At 43.7% G+C, this 22,913-nt stretch overlaps 1 protein-coding gene across 1 annotated transcript; it reads right to left on the bottom strand.

Annotated features, from left to right (window-relative positions):
- Positions 1-1,121: 1,121 nt before the first annotated feature.
- On the bottom strand, positions 1,122-11,602 carry LOC118391285 (NF-kappa-B inhibitor alpha-like). The gene is made up of 6 exons (XM_035782524.2): positions 10,679-11,602; positions 10,475-10,592; positions 3,408-3,609; positions 3,196-3,284; positions 2,762-3,007; positions 1,122-2,623 (listed from the first exon to the last, which is right to left on the bottom strand). Exons 1-6 carry the CDS (start codon positions 11,167-11,169, stop codon positions 2,579-2,581), a joined length of 1,191 nt encoding a protein of 396 aa, XP_035638417.1. The 5' UTR covers positions 11,170-11,602; the 3' UTR covers positions 1,122-2,578.
- Positions 11,603-22,913: the final 11,311 nt, after the last annotated feature.

Below are 22,913 nucleotides of genomic sequence, written 5' to 3' on the forward strand. Positions count from 1 at the left end.
CGCCTGTATCTGTGTAGTGACTGGGTGTATTGATCATCCGAAGTGTAATTTTTAATTTAACCATGCACAAAGTTCTATTTCAGTGCCTGATTTGTTATTTTTAACCCATCTACCAATAGGTGACCTTCTTTGCGAGGCATTGGATAATTTCCCTCATCTTTGTGGCTGAAATGCACTGCTCGATTGAGGGACCTTACAGATAATTGTATGTGTGGGTTACAGAGATGAGGTTATCATTCAAAAATAATGTGAAACTATTATTTCACACAGAGTGCATGGAACTTATATGACTTGAGTAAGTGTTTGCTTAACCTGAATTTATTTAGGCTTGCCATGAAAAAGGGGATGAATACTTATTGATTCAAGACATTTCAGCTTTTCATTTGAAATTAATTTGAAAAACAAAAAGAAAAACATAATTCCTCTGATATTATGGGGTATTGTGTGTAGGGCCAGTGCAAAAAAAAAGGCAGGCTATAACACAACATTTTTTGTTTTTTACAAACCTTTGCCTGCTCATAGTTGGTTAAAATCACAATGCACACCAGATTATTTCAAACGTATTTCTGATCTTTTTTTACTATAAAACATCGAAACACACCGTTTTCACAAAAATTGTGAAATTATGAATTTAAGTTATAGGGTGTTCGCCTGGTTTACTCTGAATGTTGCCGTTTTCAGCTAACTAAATGACAATACATTTCAACAATAAACATTTAAAAACATCAGGCTTACTTGAGTGCACATGATTTATTCTCCAAATGAATCTAGCAACATTTTGAGCCAGGGTTACCACACCAGCTTCCCCATAATTAAAATGTTAATAAGCACAGACTCCATTTTTGGTCCATGGACAAAGGGTCCCTGACGAGTGTGACAAATGTGATTGCAGGTACCATATGAGATTGTAAAGATGATTATCAGAAGCAGCCGAATGGATTGTACAACAGCCTGCACAACTGTCAAACTCTTTGCAAGTTAAACCATGAAAGTATGTATAACGTAGCCTCGGCTTCCAGATGCTGTAACTGTATCAAAGTAGTGCATGGAAGTTAAACTACAACTGATTCAGAATCTATACTTTTGCGTGTTTAGTGAGAATAAACAGCAGACACTGCATAGCCTCTTAATACTGTATTTATTTTAGTTTTAATTACAATAATCATGTAGACACCATGCTCCTGCTGATGAGCAAACACAGAGGCATCCTAGCCTGTCAAATCAACAGTCAATCCTTCAAAATAATCAAAATGCACAAAGCGAATATACACCAGATTCTTTTAGACCAGGGATCTCCAACCCTTGTTCTGGGTGGGTCCCTGTGTTTGCTTCTTGTAGTTCCGTCTTTAAATTGGTGAACTGTACATAAAATGGACTAAATGACAACATCACTCCAGGGACAATCAGGCCCTGGTTAGAGCACTCCTATTCAGGAATTGATCCATTACTGAAATAGTTGGATCACGTCACCCATGTGATAGGTCAAATATCAATTCATGTGGATTTGCAGAGGTTCTCGAATACGTGAAATTATCATTTATTTTTCAACTGGAAGCAAAGATGATTTAGTACCAATGTGTTGAGTTTGCCCCTACTTTCTCTTTCCATCCCAAATGAACTACTTACCTTGGCATGCATTAACCTCTACCTGATGTACATTCACATCTTCCCTTAACCCTGAACTGTTAATAATGCAAACATCTCAGATAATCCAACTACTTTAATCCCAAACCCACATCTCTTATCTATAGCCTAATTTCACGATTAGCATTGGAAATGTAAAATAAAAAAATCCATGCAGCTAAAGATCACCATCAGAGGCAAGAAAATCATGATCAAGTGGTTATTTAAACAGAGGGGGATTTTTTTTTTTAAGTCCCAAAATGCCAGCTATATCTGCCCCTTAGCAATAGCTTGAATTTAAAACATACAGTATGGGTTATTTGAGAACTTAAATCAAGCTGCAATTCTTTAGCTTATAGAGACATATTTAAAAATTAAAAATAAACAAATCAAATCCAACTGGTCTGTTTTACAGCACACTGCAGTATCAATGTGTTACTGGGTATTTAGACATCAAAACCTTTTCTGACTTTGCACCATAGATTACCCTGAAGATGGGTATCAGCAGCCCATCTGAGCAGTGGAGTTGAATGTGAGCGAACGGTGGGGTGGGACATGAACAAGAGATGTGGCCACTAGTGGGCGGGGCCATGATTTGAGTTTGACAGCACACAGCTGAGTCCATGGTTGGATCATTCTCCCATGCTTAGAGTAGGCAACACTAGTCTTGGCAAGCTTTTAGCTCCAGACAGACATTAAAACCCATGTGATCCAACTAATATTAGCTTGCCCTCTGCACAATTTAAGGGAACTAATTTGAAGCAGGAACAACTGTGATCAGCTAATTCGAACAACTTAGTTCCTGACTGGGTTGAGAACTGGAGTTCCCCAGCAGCCTTGATATATACAATTTACAGGCACACATACATACACAAACCACACACACAATCTACATCTATAGCTTAGCCCAACAGCAGCGCCATGACTCCATGTGGCTTAGTGTCCATGTTCATGGTTAGTGCACTCGTTGTCCATTGATAACAACGTCATCAAACTCTTCCTACAGGAGGAAAACAGAACAGCAGTGTTAATCTTCATGATGGAGTCATAAACCCAATAATAACACTTACAGCCATGATAGACAATGTGTGATCAAACATGTACAATGCTAACTGTAACTGCCCCAGACCACCCTCACATTTTCGCTCTCCCTCTCCTCTGCTTCCTCATCCTCTTCATCCCGGACCTGTGTGTCAGAGGCCCCTCTAGCCTTGAGCAGGGCCTGTACCTCCTTGTTGGGCCTGTGCAGGGCGCAGTAGAGGGCCGTGTGGCCTGCATAGGAGGGCTGGTCTACATTGGCCCCCCCCTGCAGCAGTAGCTGCACCAGCCTGGGGCTCTGGGACTCAACGGCCCAGTGTAAAGGGGAGCGGCCTGAGCCTAGGTCCTGGGGGGGCAGGAGGGGAGAGAGGCATCATCATAACCTTTAAGTGTAATTATCTTGCTCATTAGGTAAGGGGACCTTTAATAATGAGTTTGATTAATGAAGTACTGAGGCATGTTGGAACCCAGCGGGCATAGAGGACCCACCCTGTCTTCATCAGTCTGATACAGTAACTAATGTGGGCTACTCACCCTCTGGTTAACATTGGCTCCTGCATCAATCAGCATGCTGATTATGTCCTCTTTGCCCCTCTGTACTGCCAAATGCAGTGCACTCACCCCTGAAAGAGAAGAGAGAGCAGAAGGGAGGTTGACATTACAAATAGAGAAACACAGGTAAGCAGGGATGCAGAGTTTCTAACGTTAAAATAACTGGCTCCATGTCCTCGGGGTGATCCGTGTACCCGAGTAGTTGGTGACATGCAGGTAGTCAGTGCTCTGGCAGTTGGAGGTGATCTCTCGTACACAGTCCTGCCTCAGCTCCCTGACAGCCAAGTGCAGCGGTGTGTTCCCTCCCCTCTCCTGGAGCTCAGCGCTTGCAGCACCCCACAGCAGCCCTCGCACAAACTGAGACTGGTCCACTATGACAGCTAGGTGAAGGGCAGTCTGACGCAGGAAAAAAAGTGGACAAAGAAAGGAGGAGAGGGACAAGAAAATGGAAGGTGACGTGTTAATTACATGTTAGTTTCAAGTTTTATTGTCTCGTGCGCAAGCTCTTTCCCAACAATGCAGTAATCAATATCAGTAGTAAAAATTAAAATACTATAAAATAAAGTAGAACAAGAACACACAAGAAACATATACAAGAACATGAGAAATAAGAACATTAATATGGAGTTGGTCGCCCCTTTTCTGCTAAAAACAACATCCACTCTTCTGGGAAGGCTTTCCACTAGATGTTGGAACATTGCTGTGGGCACTGATGCTGGGCGATTAGGCCCGACTCGCAGTCAGCGTTCCAATTCATCCCAAAGGTGTTCAATGGGGTTGAGGTAAGGGCTCTGTGCAGGCCAGTCAAAGTTCTTCCACACCAATCTCAACAAACCATTTCTGTATTGACCTCACTTTCTGCATGGGTCCTTCCCCAAATGTTGCCAAAGTTGGAAGCACAGAATCGTCTAGAATGTCAATGTTTGCTGTAGCGTTAAGATTTCCCTTCACTAGAACAAAGTGACCTAGCCCGAACCATGAAAAAAACAGCCCCAGACCATTTTTCCTCCTCCAAACTTTACAGTTGGCACTATGTATTGGGGCAGGTAGTGTTCTCCTGGCATCCGCCAAACCCAGATTCATCCGTCAGACTATCAGATGGTGAAGTGTGATTCATCAGTGCAGAGAACACGTTTCCACTGCTCCAGAGTCCAATAGCAGTGAGCTTTACACCACTCCAGCCAATGCTTGGCATTGCGCATGGTGATCTTAGGCTTGTGTGCAGCTGCTCGGCCATGGAAACCCATTTCATGAAGATCCCAACAAACAATTATTGTGCTGACGTTGCTTCCAGAGGCAGTTTGGAACACGGTAGTGAGTTTTGAAACAGAGGACAGAATTTTTACGCACTATAGCACTCGGCGGTCCCGTTTTGTGAGCTTGTGTGGCCTACCACTTCGTGGCTGAGCCGTTGTTGCTCCTAGAGGTTTGCACTTCACAACAACAGCCCTTACAGTTGATCAGGGCAGTTTTAGCAGGGCAGAAACTTGACAAATTGACTTGTTGGAAAGGTGGCATCCTATGACAGTACCACATTGAAAGTAACTGAACTCTTCAGTAAGGTCAATGTTTGTCTATGGAGATTGCATGGCTGTGTTCTCTATTTTATACACCGGTCAGCAATAAATGTGGTTGAAATAGCCAAATCCATATATTTGAAGGGGTGTCCACATACTTTTGTATATACAGGGTCAGTACCAATACCATATTTACAATGTGCAGGAATACTGGCGTGGTAGGGCTAGATATGGAGAGGACACAAGAGGTTGGTGGCACCTTAATTGGGTAGGATGGGCTCATGGTAATGGCTGGAGAGGAATTAGTGGAATGGTATCAAATACATCAAACACATGGTTTCAGCATTTATTATGAACCGTCCTCCCGTCAGCAGCCTCCGCTGGTATAGGGGTAAGGTGACTTGGCGTCAGGATATAAGATCAACAGAGTAGCAGCAGAGTATGATGATTGTATGCGAGTGTGTGCGCATGTGTGTATAGTGTGTGTGTGTGTAGAGTGTTGTGTGTGAACAAATGAAGTGTGTGCACACAAGTGTGTGTGTTGGCGTGTCAATGTGAGGATCAATGCAGATAGTCCGTAGAGCCATTTTGTTAGCTATTTAGCAGTAATAAATCCCCCATTGTGAAATCCCCATATGCTGGCGTGGTGGATCTAGGCTCAGTAGAGCAGTGTAACCCTTAGCAATGCTGGTGTATTTATTCAATCATTTTTCACAGCATCCTTTTTGATTTAAACAAAAACTTTCAATATGCGTTTGCCCATGGAAGAAATGTTCAGAAATGTACTCTTTGGACCTGATTTCCGAAGTATTCAGAAGATAGAGGTGCTCAAAGTTTAGCATACCCCACCATACCATGCAACATCCATGTCTTCATCACTGGAAAAGATAAACAGTTGAGATTGATATCTAAATGCTTACAAACAGGGTTGTAAAATGTTTTGTAATAATAAAGTAACCTTTAACATCAATTGTCCCAAAATTTGTAAACTGATTTTTTTCATATGTTTTAGCTTACTTAGACCCTGGTTTACATCATCTGAGGTTGTGTTGTAACCGCCATCAGTTGAGACAGACCATACTTTTGAATACAGGGTGGGTGCAATAATGTACTTTACAAACATATACAGTGCTTTTGGAAAGTATTCAGACCCCTTGACAAAGCAAAAACTGTTTTGAAATGTATTTATTTTTAAAAACAGAAATACCTTATTTACATATGCATTCAGACCCATTGATATGAAACTCGATATTGAGCTCAGATGCATCCTGTTTCCATTGATTTTCCATTAGATTTTTCTACAACTTGGAGTCCACCTGTGGTAAATTCACTTGATTGGACATGTTTTGGAAAGGCACACACCTGTCTATATAAGGTTCCACAGTTGACAGTTCATGTCAGACCAAGCCATGAGGTCGAAGGAATTGTCCCTAGAGATCCGAGAGTGGATTGTGTCAAGTCACAGATCTGGGGAAGGGTACCAAAACATTTCTGCAGCATTGAAGGTCTCCAAGAACACAGTGGCCTCCATCATTCTTAAAATGGAAGAAGTTTGGAACCACCAAAACTCTTCCGAGAGCTGGCCACCCAGCCAATCTGAGCAATCGGGGGAGAAGGGCCTTGGTCAGGGAGGTGACCAAGAAGCCAATGGTCACTCTGACAGAGCTCTAGAGTTCTCTGTGGAGATGGGAGAACCTTCCAGAAGGACAACCATCTCTGCAGCCCTCCACCAGTCAGGCCTTTAAAGTAGTGGCCAGACAGAAGCCACTCCTCAATAAAAAAAAGGCACATGACAGCTCGCTTGGAGTGGCCGAAAGGCACCTAAAGGACTGATGAAACCAAAATTCAACTATTTGACCTGAATGCCAAGCATCACACCTGGAGGAAACCTGGCACCATTCCTACAGTGAAGCATGGTGGTGGCAGCATCATTTTTCAGTGTCAGGGACTGGGAGACTAGTCAGGGTCAAGGCAAAGAAGTACAGAGAGATCCTTGATAAAAACCTGCTCCAGAGTGCTCAAGACCTCAGACTGGGGTGAAAGTTCACCTTCCAACAGGACAACAACCCTAAGCACACAGCCAAGACAACACAGGAGTGGCTTTGGGACAAGTCTCAATGTCCTTGAGCCCGATCGAACAACTCTGGAGAGACCTGAAAAATAGATGTGCAGCAACGCTCCCCATCCAACCTGATAGAGCTTGAGAGGATCTGCAGAGAAGAGAAGAATGGGAGAAACTCCCCAAATACAATTTTGTAGTGTCATACCCAATAAAACTCTAGGCTGTAATCACTGCCGAAGGTGCTTGGGAGACTAGTCAGGGTCGGTGCTTCAACAAAGTACTGAGTAAAGTGTCTGAACACTTATGTAACCGAGTTGTATTTTTTTAATACATTTGCTCAAATTTAGAAAAACGTTTTTTGCTCGTCATTATGGTATATTGTGTGTAGATTGAGGTCGGGAAAAAAACGATTTAATCAATTTTAGAATAAGGCTGTAATGTAACAAAATGTGGGAAAAGTCCAGGGGTCTGAATCCTATCTGAATGCACTGTGTGTGTGCGTGTATACACACACTACCTGTCAAAAGTTTTAGAACACCTACTCATTCAAGGGTTTTTCTTTATTTTTACATTTTAGAATAATAGTGAAGACAAAACTATACAATAACATATGGAATCATGAAGTAACAAAGTGTTAAACAAATCAAAATATATATTGGAGATTCTTCAAAGTAGCCACCTTTTGCCTTGATGACAGCTTTGCACTCTTGGCATTCTCTCAACCAGATTCCCCTGGAATGCTTTTCCAACAGTCTTGATTTTTTTTTTTAAATCACTTTTTTTGTGAAAATGGTTAAAAATTATTTTTTGGGTCCTTTCCAGAATGTCGCAAATTCGGCATGTCCGGGGTCACCGTTTGAAGGAGTTCCCACATATGCTGAGCACTTGTTGGATGCATTTCCTTCAATTTGCGCTCCAACTCATCCCAAACCATCTCAATTTGGTTGAGGTTGGGGGATTGTGGAGGCCAGGTCATCTGATGCAGCACTCCATCCCTCTCCATCTTGGTAAAATAGCCCTTACACGGCCTGGAGGTGTGTTGAGTCATTGTCCTGTTGAAAAACAAATGATAGTGGGACTAAGGACAAATTTCCACCGGTCTAATGTCCATTGCTGGTGTTTCTTGGCCCAAGCAAGTCTCTTCTTCTCATTGGTGTCTTTTTAGTTGTGGTTTCGTCACAGCAATTCAACCACAAAGGCCTCATTCACACAGCCTCCTCTGAACAGTTGATGTTGAGACGTGTCTGTTAATTGAATTCTATGAAGCATTTATTTGGGATGCAATTTCTGAGGCTGGTAACTTTAATGAACTTATCCTCTGCAGCAGAGGTAACTCTGGGTCTTCCATTTCTGTGGCGGTCCTCATGAGAGCCAGTTTCTTGATGGTTTTTGTGACTGCACTTGAAGAAACTTTAAAGTTTGTTGAAATGTTCTGTATTGACTGACCTTCATGTCTTAAAGTAATGGACTGTCATTCCTCTTTGCTTTTGAGTTGTTCTTGCTATAATACGAACTTGTTTTTTTACCAAATAGGGCTATCTTCTGTATACCCCCCCACCACCACATCACAACAACTGATTGAATCAAACACATTAAGAAAATAAATGCCACAAATTAACAAGGCACACCTGTTAATTGAAATGCATTCCAGGTGACTACCTCATGAAGCTGGTTGAGAGAATGCCAACAGTGTGCAAAGCTATCATTAAAGCAAATGGTGGCTACTTGAAGATCCAAAATATATTTTAAATTGTTTAACACTGTTGTCGTTATTTGGCTATTTGAAGAATCTCAAATATATTTTGATTTGTTTAATACTTCATTGGTTACAACATGATTCCATGTGTTATTTCACCATTTTGATGTCTTCACCATTGTTCTACAATGTATTAAATAGTAAAAATAATAACCCTTAAGTAGGTGTTCCAAAACTTTTGACCAGTAGTGTGTGTATATTATTTTGTAAGAGATTGTTTTTTATAATTTGACAACCCTGTTTGTAAGCTTTTAAATGATATGAATCTCAACTGTTTATCCATTACAGTGGTGAAGACATGGATGTTTCATGGTATGGTGGGGTATGCAAAAATGGGTAAACTTTAAACACCTTTATCTCTTGAATGTTTTGACATTCAGGTCCAAAAAGTCAGTGTTCGGAGCACTTCTACAATGGGCAAATATGTATAGAAGGTTTTGTTCAAATCAAAAGGGGTGCTGTCAAGTGATTGAATTCAAATAGATTTAACCTACAGCGTTGCTCCCTATTGTATTGAGTTGCACAATAACAGTCTTTGGGAAGCCAGAAGTTAAATAAAATTCCATTCCAACTTACTGTGCTAGTGGGCAGGTCATTAAAGGGGGGATTTGTTAAAACATCTGAAAGGAACATATTACTTAACAGACTTTCCAAATGTGTGTCTGTTGTAGACCCACTTCCTCTCTGCTTACATCATGTCAAAATAAATCCCCCACAAGGTATTCATTGATCGTGGACTTCAGAAAACAGCAGAGGGAGCATCCCCCTATCCACGTCGACAGGACAGCAGTGGAGAAGGTGGAAAGTTAAGTTCCTCGGCGTATACGTCACAGACAAACGGAAATGGTCCACACACAGACAGTGTGGTGAAGAAGGCCTCTTCAACCTCAGGAGGCTAAAGAAATTTGGCTTGTCATCTAAGACCCTTTCAAACTTTTACAGATGCACAATTGAGAATATTCTGTCGGCTGTATCACCGCCTGGTACGGCAACTGCACTGCCTACATTTACATTTACATTTAAGTCATTTAGCAGACGCTCTTATCCAGAGCGACTTACAAATTGGTGCAAACACCTATGACACCCAGTGGGACAGCCACTTGCATCTAAATCTTGTTGGGGGGGGGGAGACCATAGGGCTCTCCAGAGTGTGGTGCGGTCTGCACAACGCAAACCATGGGCAAACTACCTGCCCTCCAGGACACACACAGCACCCGATGTCACAGGAAGGCAAAAAAAAAGATAATCAAGGACAACAACCACCCGAGCCACTGCCTGTTCACCCCGCTACCATCCAGAAGGCGAGGTCAGTATAGGTGCATCAAAGCTGGGACCGAGAGACTGAAAAATAGCTTCTCTCTCAAGGCCATCAGACTTAAACAGCCATCACTAACAGAGGCTGCTGCCTACATGCAGACAGCTGCTACCTACATGCAGACATTAAATAATTGGCCACTTTAATAAATGGATCACTAGTCACTTTAATAATGATGTTTACATATCTTGCTTTACTCATCCCATATGTATATACTGTATTTTATACCATCTTGCCTATGCCTGCTAAGTCATTGCTCATCCATATATGTATATATTCTTAATCCATCACTTTACTTAAATGTGTGTATTGGGTAGTTGTTGTAGATATTGCTGCACTGTCAGAACTAGAAGCACAAGCATTTCGCTACACTCGCATTAACATCTGCTTACCATGTGTATGTGACCAATACAATTTTATTAGATTTTTTGTCCACATATGGAATACTGGCAGGACTTGTATTTTGACATGAGGTTAGCAGAGAAGAAGTGGGTCTACAACAGACCTACATTTGGAAAGTTTTTAATAATACGTTTCTTTAGATATTTTGTCACAAATTTCCCCGTAAATACTCCAGTGTTGCAAATGCAGCTATGTGTCCTTGTCCTTACCTGTCCCAAGTGGTTCTGGATGTCCAGGTAAGGCACCCAGCTCCTGTCCAGCGCTATCACCCCCAGAAGGTACTGTACGAAGGCCCAGTGCTCGTGGATAAGAGCCAATTGAAGAGCCCTATGAGCAAAGGATGTGTTTGAGAGAAGTACAAATAGCCAACAAACTGCTGTTCACCATGTGAATAGTAAGGAGAGGCTTCTCACGTGTCTCCATCCTCAGACACAAAGTTCAGTGTGTTGAATATCTCTCTTCTCCGTCTTTCCTCCTCTGGGATCAGTGACGCTTGCCTCCCACTGTCATCCACTGTGTCACTGATAACTGGTTCATTCAGGTGCATGGTCCCCAGCCCCTGTGATATATTCCCCATAGTCTCATCTGTAATTGAGTCCCCTATAGCAGAGTCCAACCTCTCTTCACCCACCGGTGAACTCCAGTCCATGGGGCGCTTGTCAGTGTCATCCAGTGATGGGTAGGAGGTCGTGTACGGAGGGGACCCGGGGACCCATGTTTGGGATACCTCGTTGCTGAAGGGGTCATCCAGACTCAGCGCTGCTCCACTCAGACAATCTAGCCCACTGTCGCACCAATCCTCCGGTGTAGAAGTACACAGAGCGTCGTGTTTTTCAAGTCCGAAGTGAAGTTCAGGCCGTGTAGGCGGCTTTCCAGAATCGCACCTGGGCTGAATACCAGCCATTAAGAATACCGTTGCTAGCTAGCTATGCACTTTTTTTTTTTAAAGATTCCTCTGCAATAATGGCAATAACAGCTGGTTAAAATGTATGTATATTTACTTTTAGTAGCTATCCTGATAGCAAACTGTCTAAAGAAAAGTAACAAGCTAACGTTAGCTGTGCTGTCAAGCTGTCAGTAGCAGTTGGCTAGCTTGCAAGCTAAAGTGCTAGGACCAGGCTAAGAAAACAGCGCAGGGCGCTGCACCTAAACTCTAACTGATAAAGTTAATATTTTAAAAGGTTATTTAAGGAGTCAAATAAATGTTACCATCTTAAGCTGTTTCAAGTCAAGGCGTCTTGCTAAAATAGTTGTCCTGGGGAATTCCCAAGCCACTTCCAGTCTAATGTTAGAAGGATCCAAATACAGTGAAAGTAGGTTCTGCGCGCATGCGTGTAATTGCATATCCGATTGGTCCTTTATTACTGTACTACCACAGACAAAAAGGGAAACCTGGTTAGTTACCAGCAGAGCTCTAAATACTGTACATTGCCTTTTCATATGTACAGTGAGATAGTCAGATAATACATTATTCATTTCATTTTTGGCTTTATTCATCTCAATAAATATATTACTTTACAGACAATTGCTGGGTTTGCTCTGAAAGCCTGCTTTAAATTGCATGTGTGTGTCTTCTTAAGCGGATAATAGTCCAAATGATCTTAATACTTGATACCACCATCAATTCATTTTATTGTATTAACTGTTATAATCACTGAATGAACAAAGATCTGGTGTAAAAAAACAACAACACTAAAAGTCAGATGGATTTTAGAAGGATATCATATCCACATCCACAGGATGGCGCCAGAGGTGTACACGAAAACCACGTTTAAATTCCTCTTTTTAATCTTTAAGCAGATAATTTCTCAGGATTCATTACTAACTGCAACTAATTTGTTGAATGCAATAACGGTATGAAATATTCAATTTCAGAAAAAGGCCAAAAGGAAAATAAGGAAATTCAGCAAAGAAAGATGCTTACACGACATGATTATGGTATTTCATGGTTCATTTTGTGTGAAAAGGTGTTCAAAGAAACTTAAGGAATAGCTGCGTGTCAGAGAATGCAGAGGATTGTATGAAGGTGAGTAAGGTGTGTGTGTGTGTGTGTGTGTGTGTGTGTGTGTGTGTGTGTGTGTGTGTGTGTGTGTGTGTGTGTGTGTGTGTGTGTGTGTGTGTGTGTGTGTGTGTGTGTGTGTGTGTGTGTGTGTGTGTATATGAATGAATGAGAGAGACACTCAAATCATAACACCTTAATGAATTCTCACCTCCAGCATCACCATCCAACAGAGGTGAAAGAAGTGATAGAGAGGAAAATGACATGGTCTGACGGACATTGTGTCAGTCTGAAGAAGAAAGAGGACCAACCAGTGCTGCTCCGTCTGCTGCCCGTGCTAATGGTACTGCTAGCAGTAGCACAGGGCTGGTGGGTGGCAGCAACCTGCTGTCAGGGAAAATAGGAAATAAGATTAGCCCGCATCTAATTTATGCAGCCAACTTCCATCCATGTACTGATTTGGAAGGTGAATGTATGGGGCAGAGGAGGCTGGTGGGAAGAGCTATTGGAGGACAGGCTCATTGTAATGGCTGGAATGGAATAAATGTAATGGAGTCAAACATGTCATTTCCATATGTTTGATACTTTCCCTTTATTCCAATTCAGCCATTACAATGAGTCTGTCCTCCTATAGCTCCTCCCACCAGCCTCCTATGGTGTGGGGGGATGGTTTTAGTGATTGGAGGGAAAGGGTTTAGAAAAAATGGCAAAGTAAATGAATTTCAACCAGCTAGTGGCCCATGGAAAGGCGTGTGTACTGGGTAGAGATGCTGGAGGTAGCAGGGTTTAGTTCAGCACAGCACAGCACAGCAGCATGTGGCCGTGCCAAAGATGAACTGCTGCTGCAGATTAACATATGGATAATTAGCATGGGAGCTGAGCTCAGCCTGGTCGTCCTGCTCTGTATGTGAGGGGAGAGGAGGCGCTTCCCATGGGAAGCCCATGATTTGGTGCTGATGGGGGAGGGAGAGATCACCGATCAACACGACAGCATCTCTCTGAAAAGTGCTGGCCTGTGCTCTTCTGTGGACATTCTTCAGTGTTGGCAGCAGCACAAGAATCCCCTCCCCTCCCCACCCATCCATCCTACCTCGACCACCTTTTCCCCAGATCACTGTGGTGATCTCATTTACAGTCAGTGGAAGATCTTACAGGAGAGAGATAGAGAGGTTAAAGGAGAAGTTGACTTTATTTTAACCAAATCTATTTGCGATGTAAATTTAAGTTATATTCCATTTTGTGCAACTCGAGCGATACTTCTCTGTGTAGCCCACAATACTTTTCCAGCACAAAATGGAATATAACGTTGCTGATAAAGTTAGCATTACACTAGTTCATGTGTACAACATTTCATAAAGACCTGCATCACTATACTGAGAGCGTTGTCATTTCTTAAAATGATGTATATTGGTGTTTTTCTGTGCCCCTTCATCTGCTGAACAAGCATGAAGTATATTGCTGATGAGGTACGTTTCTCAAAAACAAGTGTCTGGGCACTTCTATAAACAGGCCATTTATATCGATAATAGACATTTTGTTCAAATAAAGTTAACTTCTCCTTTAAGTAAGCACTTACTATTTTAACAGCAGTACTAACAGACTACTGAGTTCTACAGGGGTGCTCATCTGCTCTAACCCAATATGATGTGTGTGTGCGTGCGTGCGTGCTTGTGAGGTTTTGTTTGAAACTGAATTTGATGAAGGATATACATGTATGTGCTCCTACTGTAACTGACTCTACACTGCTCAGGCCTTCTGTGTTTTGATTAATTTAGGCACTAGCAAACTTGAAATTAACTCTCCAGATGTGCCTTAAATCAAGCATGGACGACAGGAGACATAAGGGTATTTTGGGAATCAAGACTACTTGCGAAAACAAATATTTCAAGGTGAGAACTTTGAGACCATTTGTGTTGGCCCGAAGTGCTCCCTTATTGAATATCACCAAGTATATATGTGTGTATGAACAATACTACTGTAGAGTGTATTATCTGTAAGAGTTACAGTAGAAACGATCAGTGGTGGAAAAAATACTCAATTGTCATACTTGAGTAAAGGTACCTTAATAGAAAATGGCTCAAGTAAAAGTAAAATACTATTTGAGTAAAAGTCTAAGTATTTGGATTTAAATGTACTTAAGTATGAAAAGTAAAAGCATAAACCATTTCAAATTCCGTATATTAAGCAAACAAGAAGGCACAATTTGTATTGAATTTTTATTGACTGTTAGCCAGGCGCACACTCCAACACCATTTACAAACAAAGCATGTGTGTTTAGTGAGTCCGCCAGATCAGAGGCAGTAGGGATGACCAGGGATGTTCTTTTGATAAATGTGTGAATTGGACCAAAATGTAACGAGTACTTTTGGGTGTCAGGGAAAATGTATGGAGTAAAAAGTACTGTACATTATTATCTTTAGGAATGTTGTGAAGTAAAAGTAGGCAAAAATATAAATAGTACAGTAAAGTACATATACCCCCAAAAACTACTTAAATAGTGCTTTAACATATTTTTTCTTAAGTACTTTACACCACTGGAAACTGTTATTGTATCTCTAGCAGGAGTCTAGGAAATTGATGTTGTTGAAGATCGTCTCTGCGGTAATGATATTATTTAATATTTCTGAAAGTCATAGAAGTAGGAGTATTTAGAATATTTATGAGAGCCAATGTTATTGTATGTCACCTCTGAGAGATAATGTACCAGGAGTCTGGGGAAATAGCTGTTATTGAATATATGAGCATCACTGCAGTAATGATATTATTGAATATTTCTGAAAGTCACAGCATTAGGAGTCTTTAGAATATCTATGAGAGTCACGGCAGTAGTGTGTTAGGAGTCTTATTGAATAACTGCTAGGCTGAGTTATATGTGGCATTGGGAAGCTGGTCTGTTAACAGAGTGTTTTAAACCGGCCTATGACTCTTTCTTCTGGCTGTAAATCACAGCCCTGGGAGATGGACTGCCTGAGGTGGGTGTGCACTGTGTAGCTCTCTGCATCCACTAGACACACAAGCACACCAAACTGAGCAGAGAGTTGACCTGGATTAAGGCACAATGACAGATGTCTCCTACATGTCATAATCGGAAGCAGTCCAGGAATTCAACGGTTAATCCAAGCTTTGTATAGCTGTTGGCATATGCTAAAATCTTTAATATACAGTGGGGAGAACAAGTATTTGATACACTGACGATTTTGCAGGTTTCCCTACTTACAAAGCATGTAATTGTGTAGTTTAGAGTGTGTAGTCTTAGAGTGATTATCTTAATTTACCGAGGTTAGCTAGCCAGCTATTTGTCGTCCTTAACGTAGGAGACACTGCTAGCTAGCTAACAGCTAACAGCTAACAGCTAGCCAACGTTTACCGAATATAACTTCCCACTCAACAACCCGGTCGCATTCCGCTTCGCTCCACAGGTAGTATCACATTTTCATTTCATTTCATTACAGCACAACGGTTTGATTTGCTTGATCGTAGCTAGCTACATAGCTAGCTACATAGCCGTCTTTGTATCAAAGATAATTGTGTAGTCTAGAGCGATTTTCTAGGTTAGCTAGCCAGCTATTGTCGTTCTTTTAACGCAACGTAACGTAATCAACACTGCTAGCTAGCCAGCTAGCCCCGAATAGCTGCACTGTAGAAACTATTACACTCAACGGAACGACTTGATTAGTGTAGTGTCAACAACGCAGCCACTGCCAGCTAGCCTACTTCAGCAGTACTGTATCATTTTAATAATTTTAGTCAATAAGATTCTTGCTACGTAAGCTTAACTTTCTGAACATTCGAGACGTGTAGTCCACTTGTCTTTCCAATCTCCTTGCATTAGCGTAGCCTCTTCTGTAGCCTGTCAACTATGTGTCTGTCTTTCCCTGTTCTCTCCTCTCTGCACAGACCATACAAACGCCCCACACCGCGTGGCCGCGGCCACCCTAATCTGGTGGTCCCAGCGCGCACGACCCACGTGGAGTTCCAGGTCTCCGGTAGCCTCTGGAACTGCCGATCTGCGGCCAACAAGGCAGAGTTCATCTCAGCCTATGCCTCCCTCCAGTCCCTCGACTTCTTGGCACTGACGGAAACATGGATCACCACAGATAACACTGCTACTCCTACTGCTCTCTCCTCGTCCGCCCACGTGTTCTCGCACACCCCGAGAGCTTCTGGTCAGCGGGGTGGTGGCACCGGGATCCTCATCTCTCCCAAGTGGTCATTCTCTTTTCTCCCCTTACCCATCTGTCTATCGCCTCCTTTGAATTCCATGCTGTCACAGTTACCAGCCCTTTCAAGCTTAACATCCTTATCATTTATCGCCCTCCAGGTTCCCTCGGAGAGTTCATCAATGAGCTTGATGCCTTGATAAGCTCCTTTCCTGAGGACGGCTCACCTCTCACAGTTCTGGGCGACTTTAACCTCCCCACGTCTACCTTTGACTCATTCCTCTCTGCCTCCTTCTTTCCACTCCTCTCCTCTTTTGACCTCACCCTCTCACCTTCCCCCCTACTCACAAGGCAGGCAATACGCTCGACCTCATCTTTACTAGATGCTGTTCTTCCACTAACCTCATTGCAACTCCCTCCAAGTCTCCGACCACTACCTTGTATCCTTTTCCCTCTCGCTCTCATCCAACACTTCCCACACTGCCCCTACTCGGATGGTATCGCGCCGTCCCAACCTTCGCTCTCTCTCCCCCGCTACTCTCTCCTCTTCCATCCTATCATCTCTTCCCTCTGCTCAAACCTTCTCCAACCTATCTCCTGATTCTGCCTCCTCAACCCTCCTCTCCTCCCTTTCTGCATCCTTTGACTCTCTATGTCCCCTATCCTCCAGGCCGGCTCGGTCCTCCCCCTCCCGCTCCGTGGCTCGACGACTCATTGCGAGCTCACAGAACAGGGCTCCGGGCAGCCGAGCGGAAATGGAGGAAAACTCGCCTCCCTGCGGACCTGGCATCCTTTCACTCCCTCCTCTCTACATTTTCCTCCTCTGTCTCTGCTGCTAAAGCCACTTTCTACCACTCTAAATTCCAAGCATCTGCCTCTAACCCTAGGAAGCTCTTTGCCACCTTCTCCTCCCTCCTGAATCCTCCCCCCTCCTCCCTCTCTGCAGATGACTTCGTCAAACCATTTTGAAAAGAAGGTCGACGACATCCGATCCTCGTTTGCTAAGTCAAACGACACCGCTGGTTCTGCTCACACTGCCCTACCCTGTGCTCTGACCTCTTTCTCCCCTCTCTCTCCAGATGAAATCTCGCGTCTTGTGACGGCCGGCCGCCCAACAACCTGCCCGCTTGACCCTATCCCCTCCTCTCTTCTCCAGACCATTTCCGGAGACCTTCTCCCTTACCTCACCTCGCTCATCAACTCATCCCTGACCGCTGGCTACGTCCCTTCCGTCTTCAAGAGAGCGAGAGTTGCACCCCTTCTGAAAAAAACCTACACTCGATCCCTCCGATGTCAACAACTACAGACCAGTATCCCTTCTTTCTTTTCTCTCCAAAACTCTTGAACGTGCCGTCCTTGGCCAGCTCTACCGCTATCTCTCTCAGAATGACCTTCTTGATCCAAATCAGTCAGGTTTCAAGACTAGTCATTCAACTGAGACTGCTCTTCTCTGCATCACGGAGGCGCTCCGCACTGCTAAAGCTAACTCTCTCTCTCTGCTCTCATCCTTCTAGACCTATCGGCTGCCTTCGATACTGTGAACCATCAGATCCTCCTCTCCACCCTCTCCGAGTTGGGCATCTCCGGCGCGGCCCTCGCTTGGATTGCGTCCTACCTGACAGGTCGCTCCTACCAGGTGGCGTGGCGAGAATCTGTCTCCTCACCACGCACTCTCACTACTGGTGTCCCCCAGGGCTCTGTTCTAGGCCCTCTCCTATTCTCGCTATACACCAAGTCACTTGGCTCTGTCATAACCTCACATGGTCTCTCCTATCATTGCTATGCAGACGACACACAATTAATCTTCTCCTTTCCCCCTTCTGATGACCAGGTGGCGAATCGCATCTCTGCATGTCTGGCAGACATATCAGTGTGGATGACGGATCACCACCTCAAGCTGAACCTCGGCAAGACGGAGCTGCTCTTCCTCCCGGGGAAGGCCTGCCCGTTCCATGATCTCGCCATCACGGTTGACAACTCCATTGTGTCCTCCTCCCAGAGCGCTAAGAACCTTGGCGTGATCCTGGACAACACCCTGTCATTCTCAACTAACATCAAGGCGGTGGCCCGTTCCTGTAGGTTCATGCTCTACAACATCCGCAGAGTACGACCCTGCCTCACACAGGAAGCGGCGCAGGTCCTAATCCAGGCACTTGTCATCTCCCGTCTGGATTACTGCAACTCGCTGTTGGCTGGGCTCCCTGCCTGTGCCATTAAACCCCTACAACTCATCCAGAACGCCGCAGCCCGTCTGGTGTTCAACCTTCCCAAGTTCTCTCACGTCACCCCGCTCCTCCGCTCTCTCCACTGGCTTCCAGTTGAAGCTCGCATCCGCTACAAGACCATGGTGCTTGCCTACGGAGCTGTGAGGGGAACGGCACCTCAGTACCTCCAGGCTCTGATCAGGCCCTACACCCAAACAAGGGCACTGCGTTCATCCACCTCTGGCCTGCTCGCCTCCCTACCACTGAGGAAGTACAGTTCCCGCTTAGCCCAGTCAAAACTGTTCGCTGCTCTGGCCCCCCAATGGTGGAACAAACTCCCTCACGACGCCAGGGCAGCAGAGTCAATCACCACCTTCCGGAGACACCTGAAACCCCACCTCTTTAAGGAATACCTAGGATAGGATAAGTAATCCTTCTCTCCCCCCCCCCCCTTAAAAGATTTAGATGCACTATTGTAAAGTGGCTGTTCCACTGGATGTCATAAGGTGAATGCACCAATTTGTAAGTTGCTCTGGATAAGAGCGTCTGCTAAATGACTTAAATGTAAATGTAATGTAAATGTATGTTGTGTAGTAAACTGTTAGTAGCCCATGTGCCTCACCCTAATAATTTGGTCTAATTTTGCCTACTGTTCTGACTTGGTGGTGCACATGTTGCCAAGAGCTTTCATTGTCTGCTTATACATTTCAAAAGTGCTGAACAAATAGTTATATTGACCAAGTCCGTCGCTCATAGTCTTAATCAAGATTACGGATTGCCACTTATCCGCTTGTCGTCCCCTTATGCCATAGTTTGTATATCTCAATTGTCAGCAGAAACCACATTTGTTTAAGCAAGTCAGCCATCTCAGCTCTGTTTTTTTTTAAAGGCAGTAAAAAAGTCTGTTTCGCTGCCAGACATGGCTCCACTGATAGCCAAGTGTAGCAGTGGTAAGCAGTGGTAAGGTGCAGTGGTAAGGTGTTGGGACTGCTGTTGGGACTCTGCTGTTGTGACAGCTTTATGTAGGCCCTAAAAGTTTGTGGGCACCATTTGTCACTGTTATAGTGCAATTAATGTATTTTTTAGTGTTGTGTTGTGTAGTGTAGTGGCTTGGCTGGCATGCATCCCCCCCAATTTTATTTGTGCCCCACCAAGATTTACATGCTAAAATCGCCACTGATATAGACAGGTGTGTGCCTTTCCAAATCATGTTCAATCAATTGAAGTTACCACAGGTGGACTCCAATCAAGTTGTAGAAACATCAAGGATGGTCAATGGAAACAGGATGCACCTGAGCTCAATTGAGTCTCATAGCAAAGGGTCTGAGCACTTATGTAAATGAGGTATTTCAGTATATACAATTGCCAAAAACCTGTTTTTGCTTTGTCATGATGGGGTATTGTGTGTAGATGAGGATTTTTAATTTATTTCATCAATTTAAGAAAGTCTGTAACATAACAACATGTGGAAAAGGGGAGGGGGTCTGAATACTTTCCGAATGCACCGTACATTTTACAAACAGTATATTTTACATTAGTTATGTTTTGTTTGTTTTCAGTCCATATACCGCCATATACTTTTCTGCTGTGCTGTGGTGTTTCACAAAAGTTCTGAACTTTTCTATTCTCATATTTTATACATATTGTAAATTAAAGAAAAAATGTTTTGCTAAGAGTATTATTATATTATTGATAGATTGATTATGACTTTTCAAAATCACCCAGCAGTGCTATTTGTAGAGTTAGCTCCAAGTAAATATTGATTTTTTTTCCATTCCTGAACCTGCGACCAAAAACAAGCTATATATGGGCAGTTCCAAAACAAGTGATCTAAATGATTCTGTCTCTTCAGGTTGTATATATATATATATATATATATATATATATATATATATATATATATATATGTATATATCATTCTATTGGTTGCAATAATTGTGTATAATCATTTAAATTGAAAAACTATGTTTTGAATCTGGTGTAATTTTGTGTATCAGTTCATAAACCAGTTCATAAATGTAATCGGTACATCAAAAATCTCCTCCCAACTATTTTGCAACATGTATGGCGGAGCTGTACATTTTTTGGTCCTTAAATGGAACTGGTATACTTTTTGGTCTTTTTTGGTCTTTAATGCAGACAAGTTCCTTCTCTCCTTTTCTACTTGCCTCCTCCAGCAGAAGCGTCTTTGTTTCGGCGATGGTCTTGGTTATGCCGACGAGACCGTTGCTAACACAGCTACGGCTAAGAAAACAGGGGACACTGAAGTACTAACAATAATTTTCTTGCAAAGGTGAAGAACACATCACCCGGTACTAATTGCTGATTGCCGAGGAGAAACCACTCCCCCTCCAATACAGCCACTGATTATGAAAACCACAACAGTCAGACATTTCCCTGCCTCTTATTCCTGGTTGATGTGTCCACAATCATCTGCAAGTTATGAGCAGTCAGCAGTTCACACACCAAGTAGGCTACTGGGAAGACATGCAGCACTTAAAGTAGATGGCCATAGCTAGCAAAAACAGTACTAGACAGCAAATAAAGACAAAAATGATACTTGCTCTAGGATTCTTCTAGCTATACAATGTGTTAGAATGACCGATTCTTAGGCAATAGAATGGTGTGTGTGTTTATGGTAGGTGAATGAAGATGTCGATGACCTGATGGTCAACGGTCTCCACCGATAAATCCATGATTATCGAAAACTTCAATAAGCACTTCTCAACGGCTGGCCATGCCTTCCGCCTGGCTACTCCAACCTCGGCCAACAGCTCCGCCCCCCCCCGTAGCTCCTCACCCAAGCCTCTCCAGGTTCTCCTTTACCCAAATCCAGATAGCAAATGTTCTGAAAGAGCTGCAAAACCTGGACCCGTACAAATCAGCTGGGCTTGACAATCTGGACCCGCTATTTCTGAAACTATCTGCCGCCATTGTCGCAACCCCTATTACCAGCCTGTTCAACCTCTCTTTCATATCGTCTGAGATCCCCAAGGATTGGAAAGCTGCCGCAGTCATCCCCCTCTTCAAAGGGGGAGACACCCTGGACCCAAACTGTTATAGACCTATATCCATCCTGCCCTGCCTATCTAAGGTCTTCGAAAGCCAAGTCAACAAACAGGTCACTGACCATCTCGAATCCCACCGTACCTTCTCCGCTGTGCAATCTGGTTTCCGAGCCGGTCACGGGTGCACCTCAGCCACACTCAAGGTACTAAACGATATCATAACCGCCATCGATAAAAGACAGTACTGTGCAGCCGTCTTCATCGACCTCGCCAAGGCTTTCAACTCTGTCAATCACCATATTCTTATCGGCAGACTCAACAGCCTCGGTTTTTCGGATGACTGCCTTGCCTGGTTCACCAATTACTTTGCAGACAGAGTTCAGTGTGTCAAATCGGAGGGCATGCTGTCCGGTCCTCTGGCAGTCTCTATGGGGTGCCACAGGGTTCAATTCTCGGGCGACTCTTTTCTCTGTATATATCAATGATGTTGCTCTTGCTGCGGGCGATTCCCTGATCCACCTCTACGCAGACGACACCATTCTATATACTTTCGGCCCGTCATTGGACACTGTGCTATCTAACCTCCAAACGAGCTTCAATGCCATACAGCACTCCTTCCGTGGCCTCCAACTGCTCTTAAACGCGAGTAAAACCAAATGCATGCTTTTCAACCGATCGCTGCCTGCACCCGCATGCCCGACTAGCATCACCACCCTGGATGGTTCCGACCTTGAATATGTGGACATCTATAAGTACCTAGGTGTCTGGCTAGACTGCAAACTCTCCTTCCAGACTCACATCAAACATCTCCAATCGAAAATCAAATCAAGAGTCGGCTTTCTATTCCGCAACAAAGCCTCCTTCACTCACGCTGCCGCTTACCCTAGTAAAACTGACTATCCTACCGATCCTCGACTTCGGCGATGTCATCTACAAAATGGCTTCCAACACTCTACTCAGCAAACTGGATGCAGTCTATCACAGTGCCATCCGTTTTGTCACTAAAGCACCTTATACCACCCACCACTGCGACTTGTATGCTCTAGTCGGCTGGCCCTCACTACATATTCGTCGCCAGACCCACTGGCTCCAGGTATTCTACAAGTCCATGCTAGGTAAAGCTCCGCCTTATCTCAGTTCACTGGTCACGATGGCAACACCCATCCGTAGCACGCGCTCCAGCAGGTGTATCTCACTGATCATCCCTAAAGCCAACACCTCATTTGGCCGCCTTTCGTTCCAGTACTCTGCTGCCTGTGACTGGAACGAATTGCAAA

The sequence above is a fragment of the Oncorhynchus keta genome, chromosome 12 (assembly GCF_023373465.1).
Source record: "Oncorhynchus keta strain PuntledgeMale-10-30-2019 chromosome 12, Oket_V2, whole genome shotgun sequence".
NCBI lineage: Eukaryota > Metazoa > Chordata > Actinopteri > Salmoniformes > Salmonidae > Oncorhynchus > Oncorhynchus keta.

Coding starts and splice junctions, on each gene's coding strand:
- LOC118391285 (XM_035782524.2), bottom strand. CDS start 11,169: ATGGCTGGTATTCAGCCCAGGTGCGATTCTGGAAAGCCGCCTACACGG. Junction 3,610..10,474: donor TCCAGAACCACTTGGGACAG/GTAAGGACAAGG, acceptor TTCCTGCGTCAG/ACTGCCCTTCACCTAGCTGT. Junction 2,624..2,761: donor AGGAGAGGGAGAGCGAAAAT/GTGAGGGTGGTC, acceptor TTCCTCCTGTAG/GAAGAGTTTGATGACGTTGT.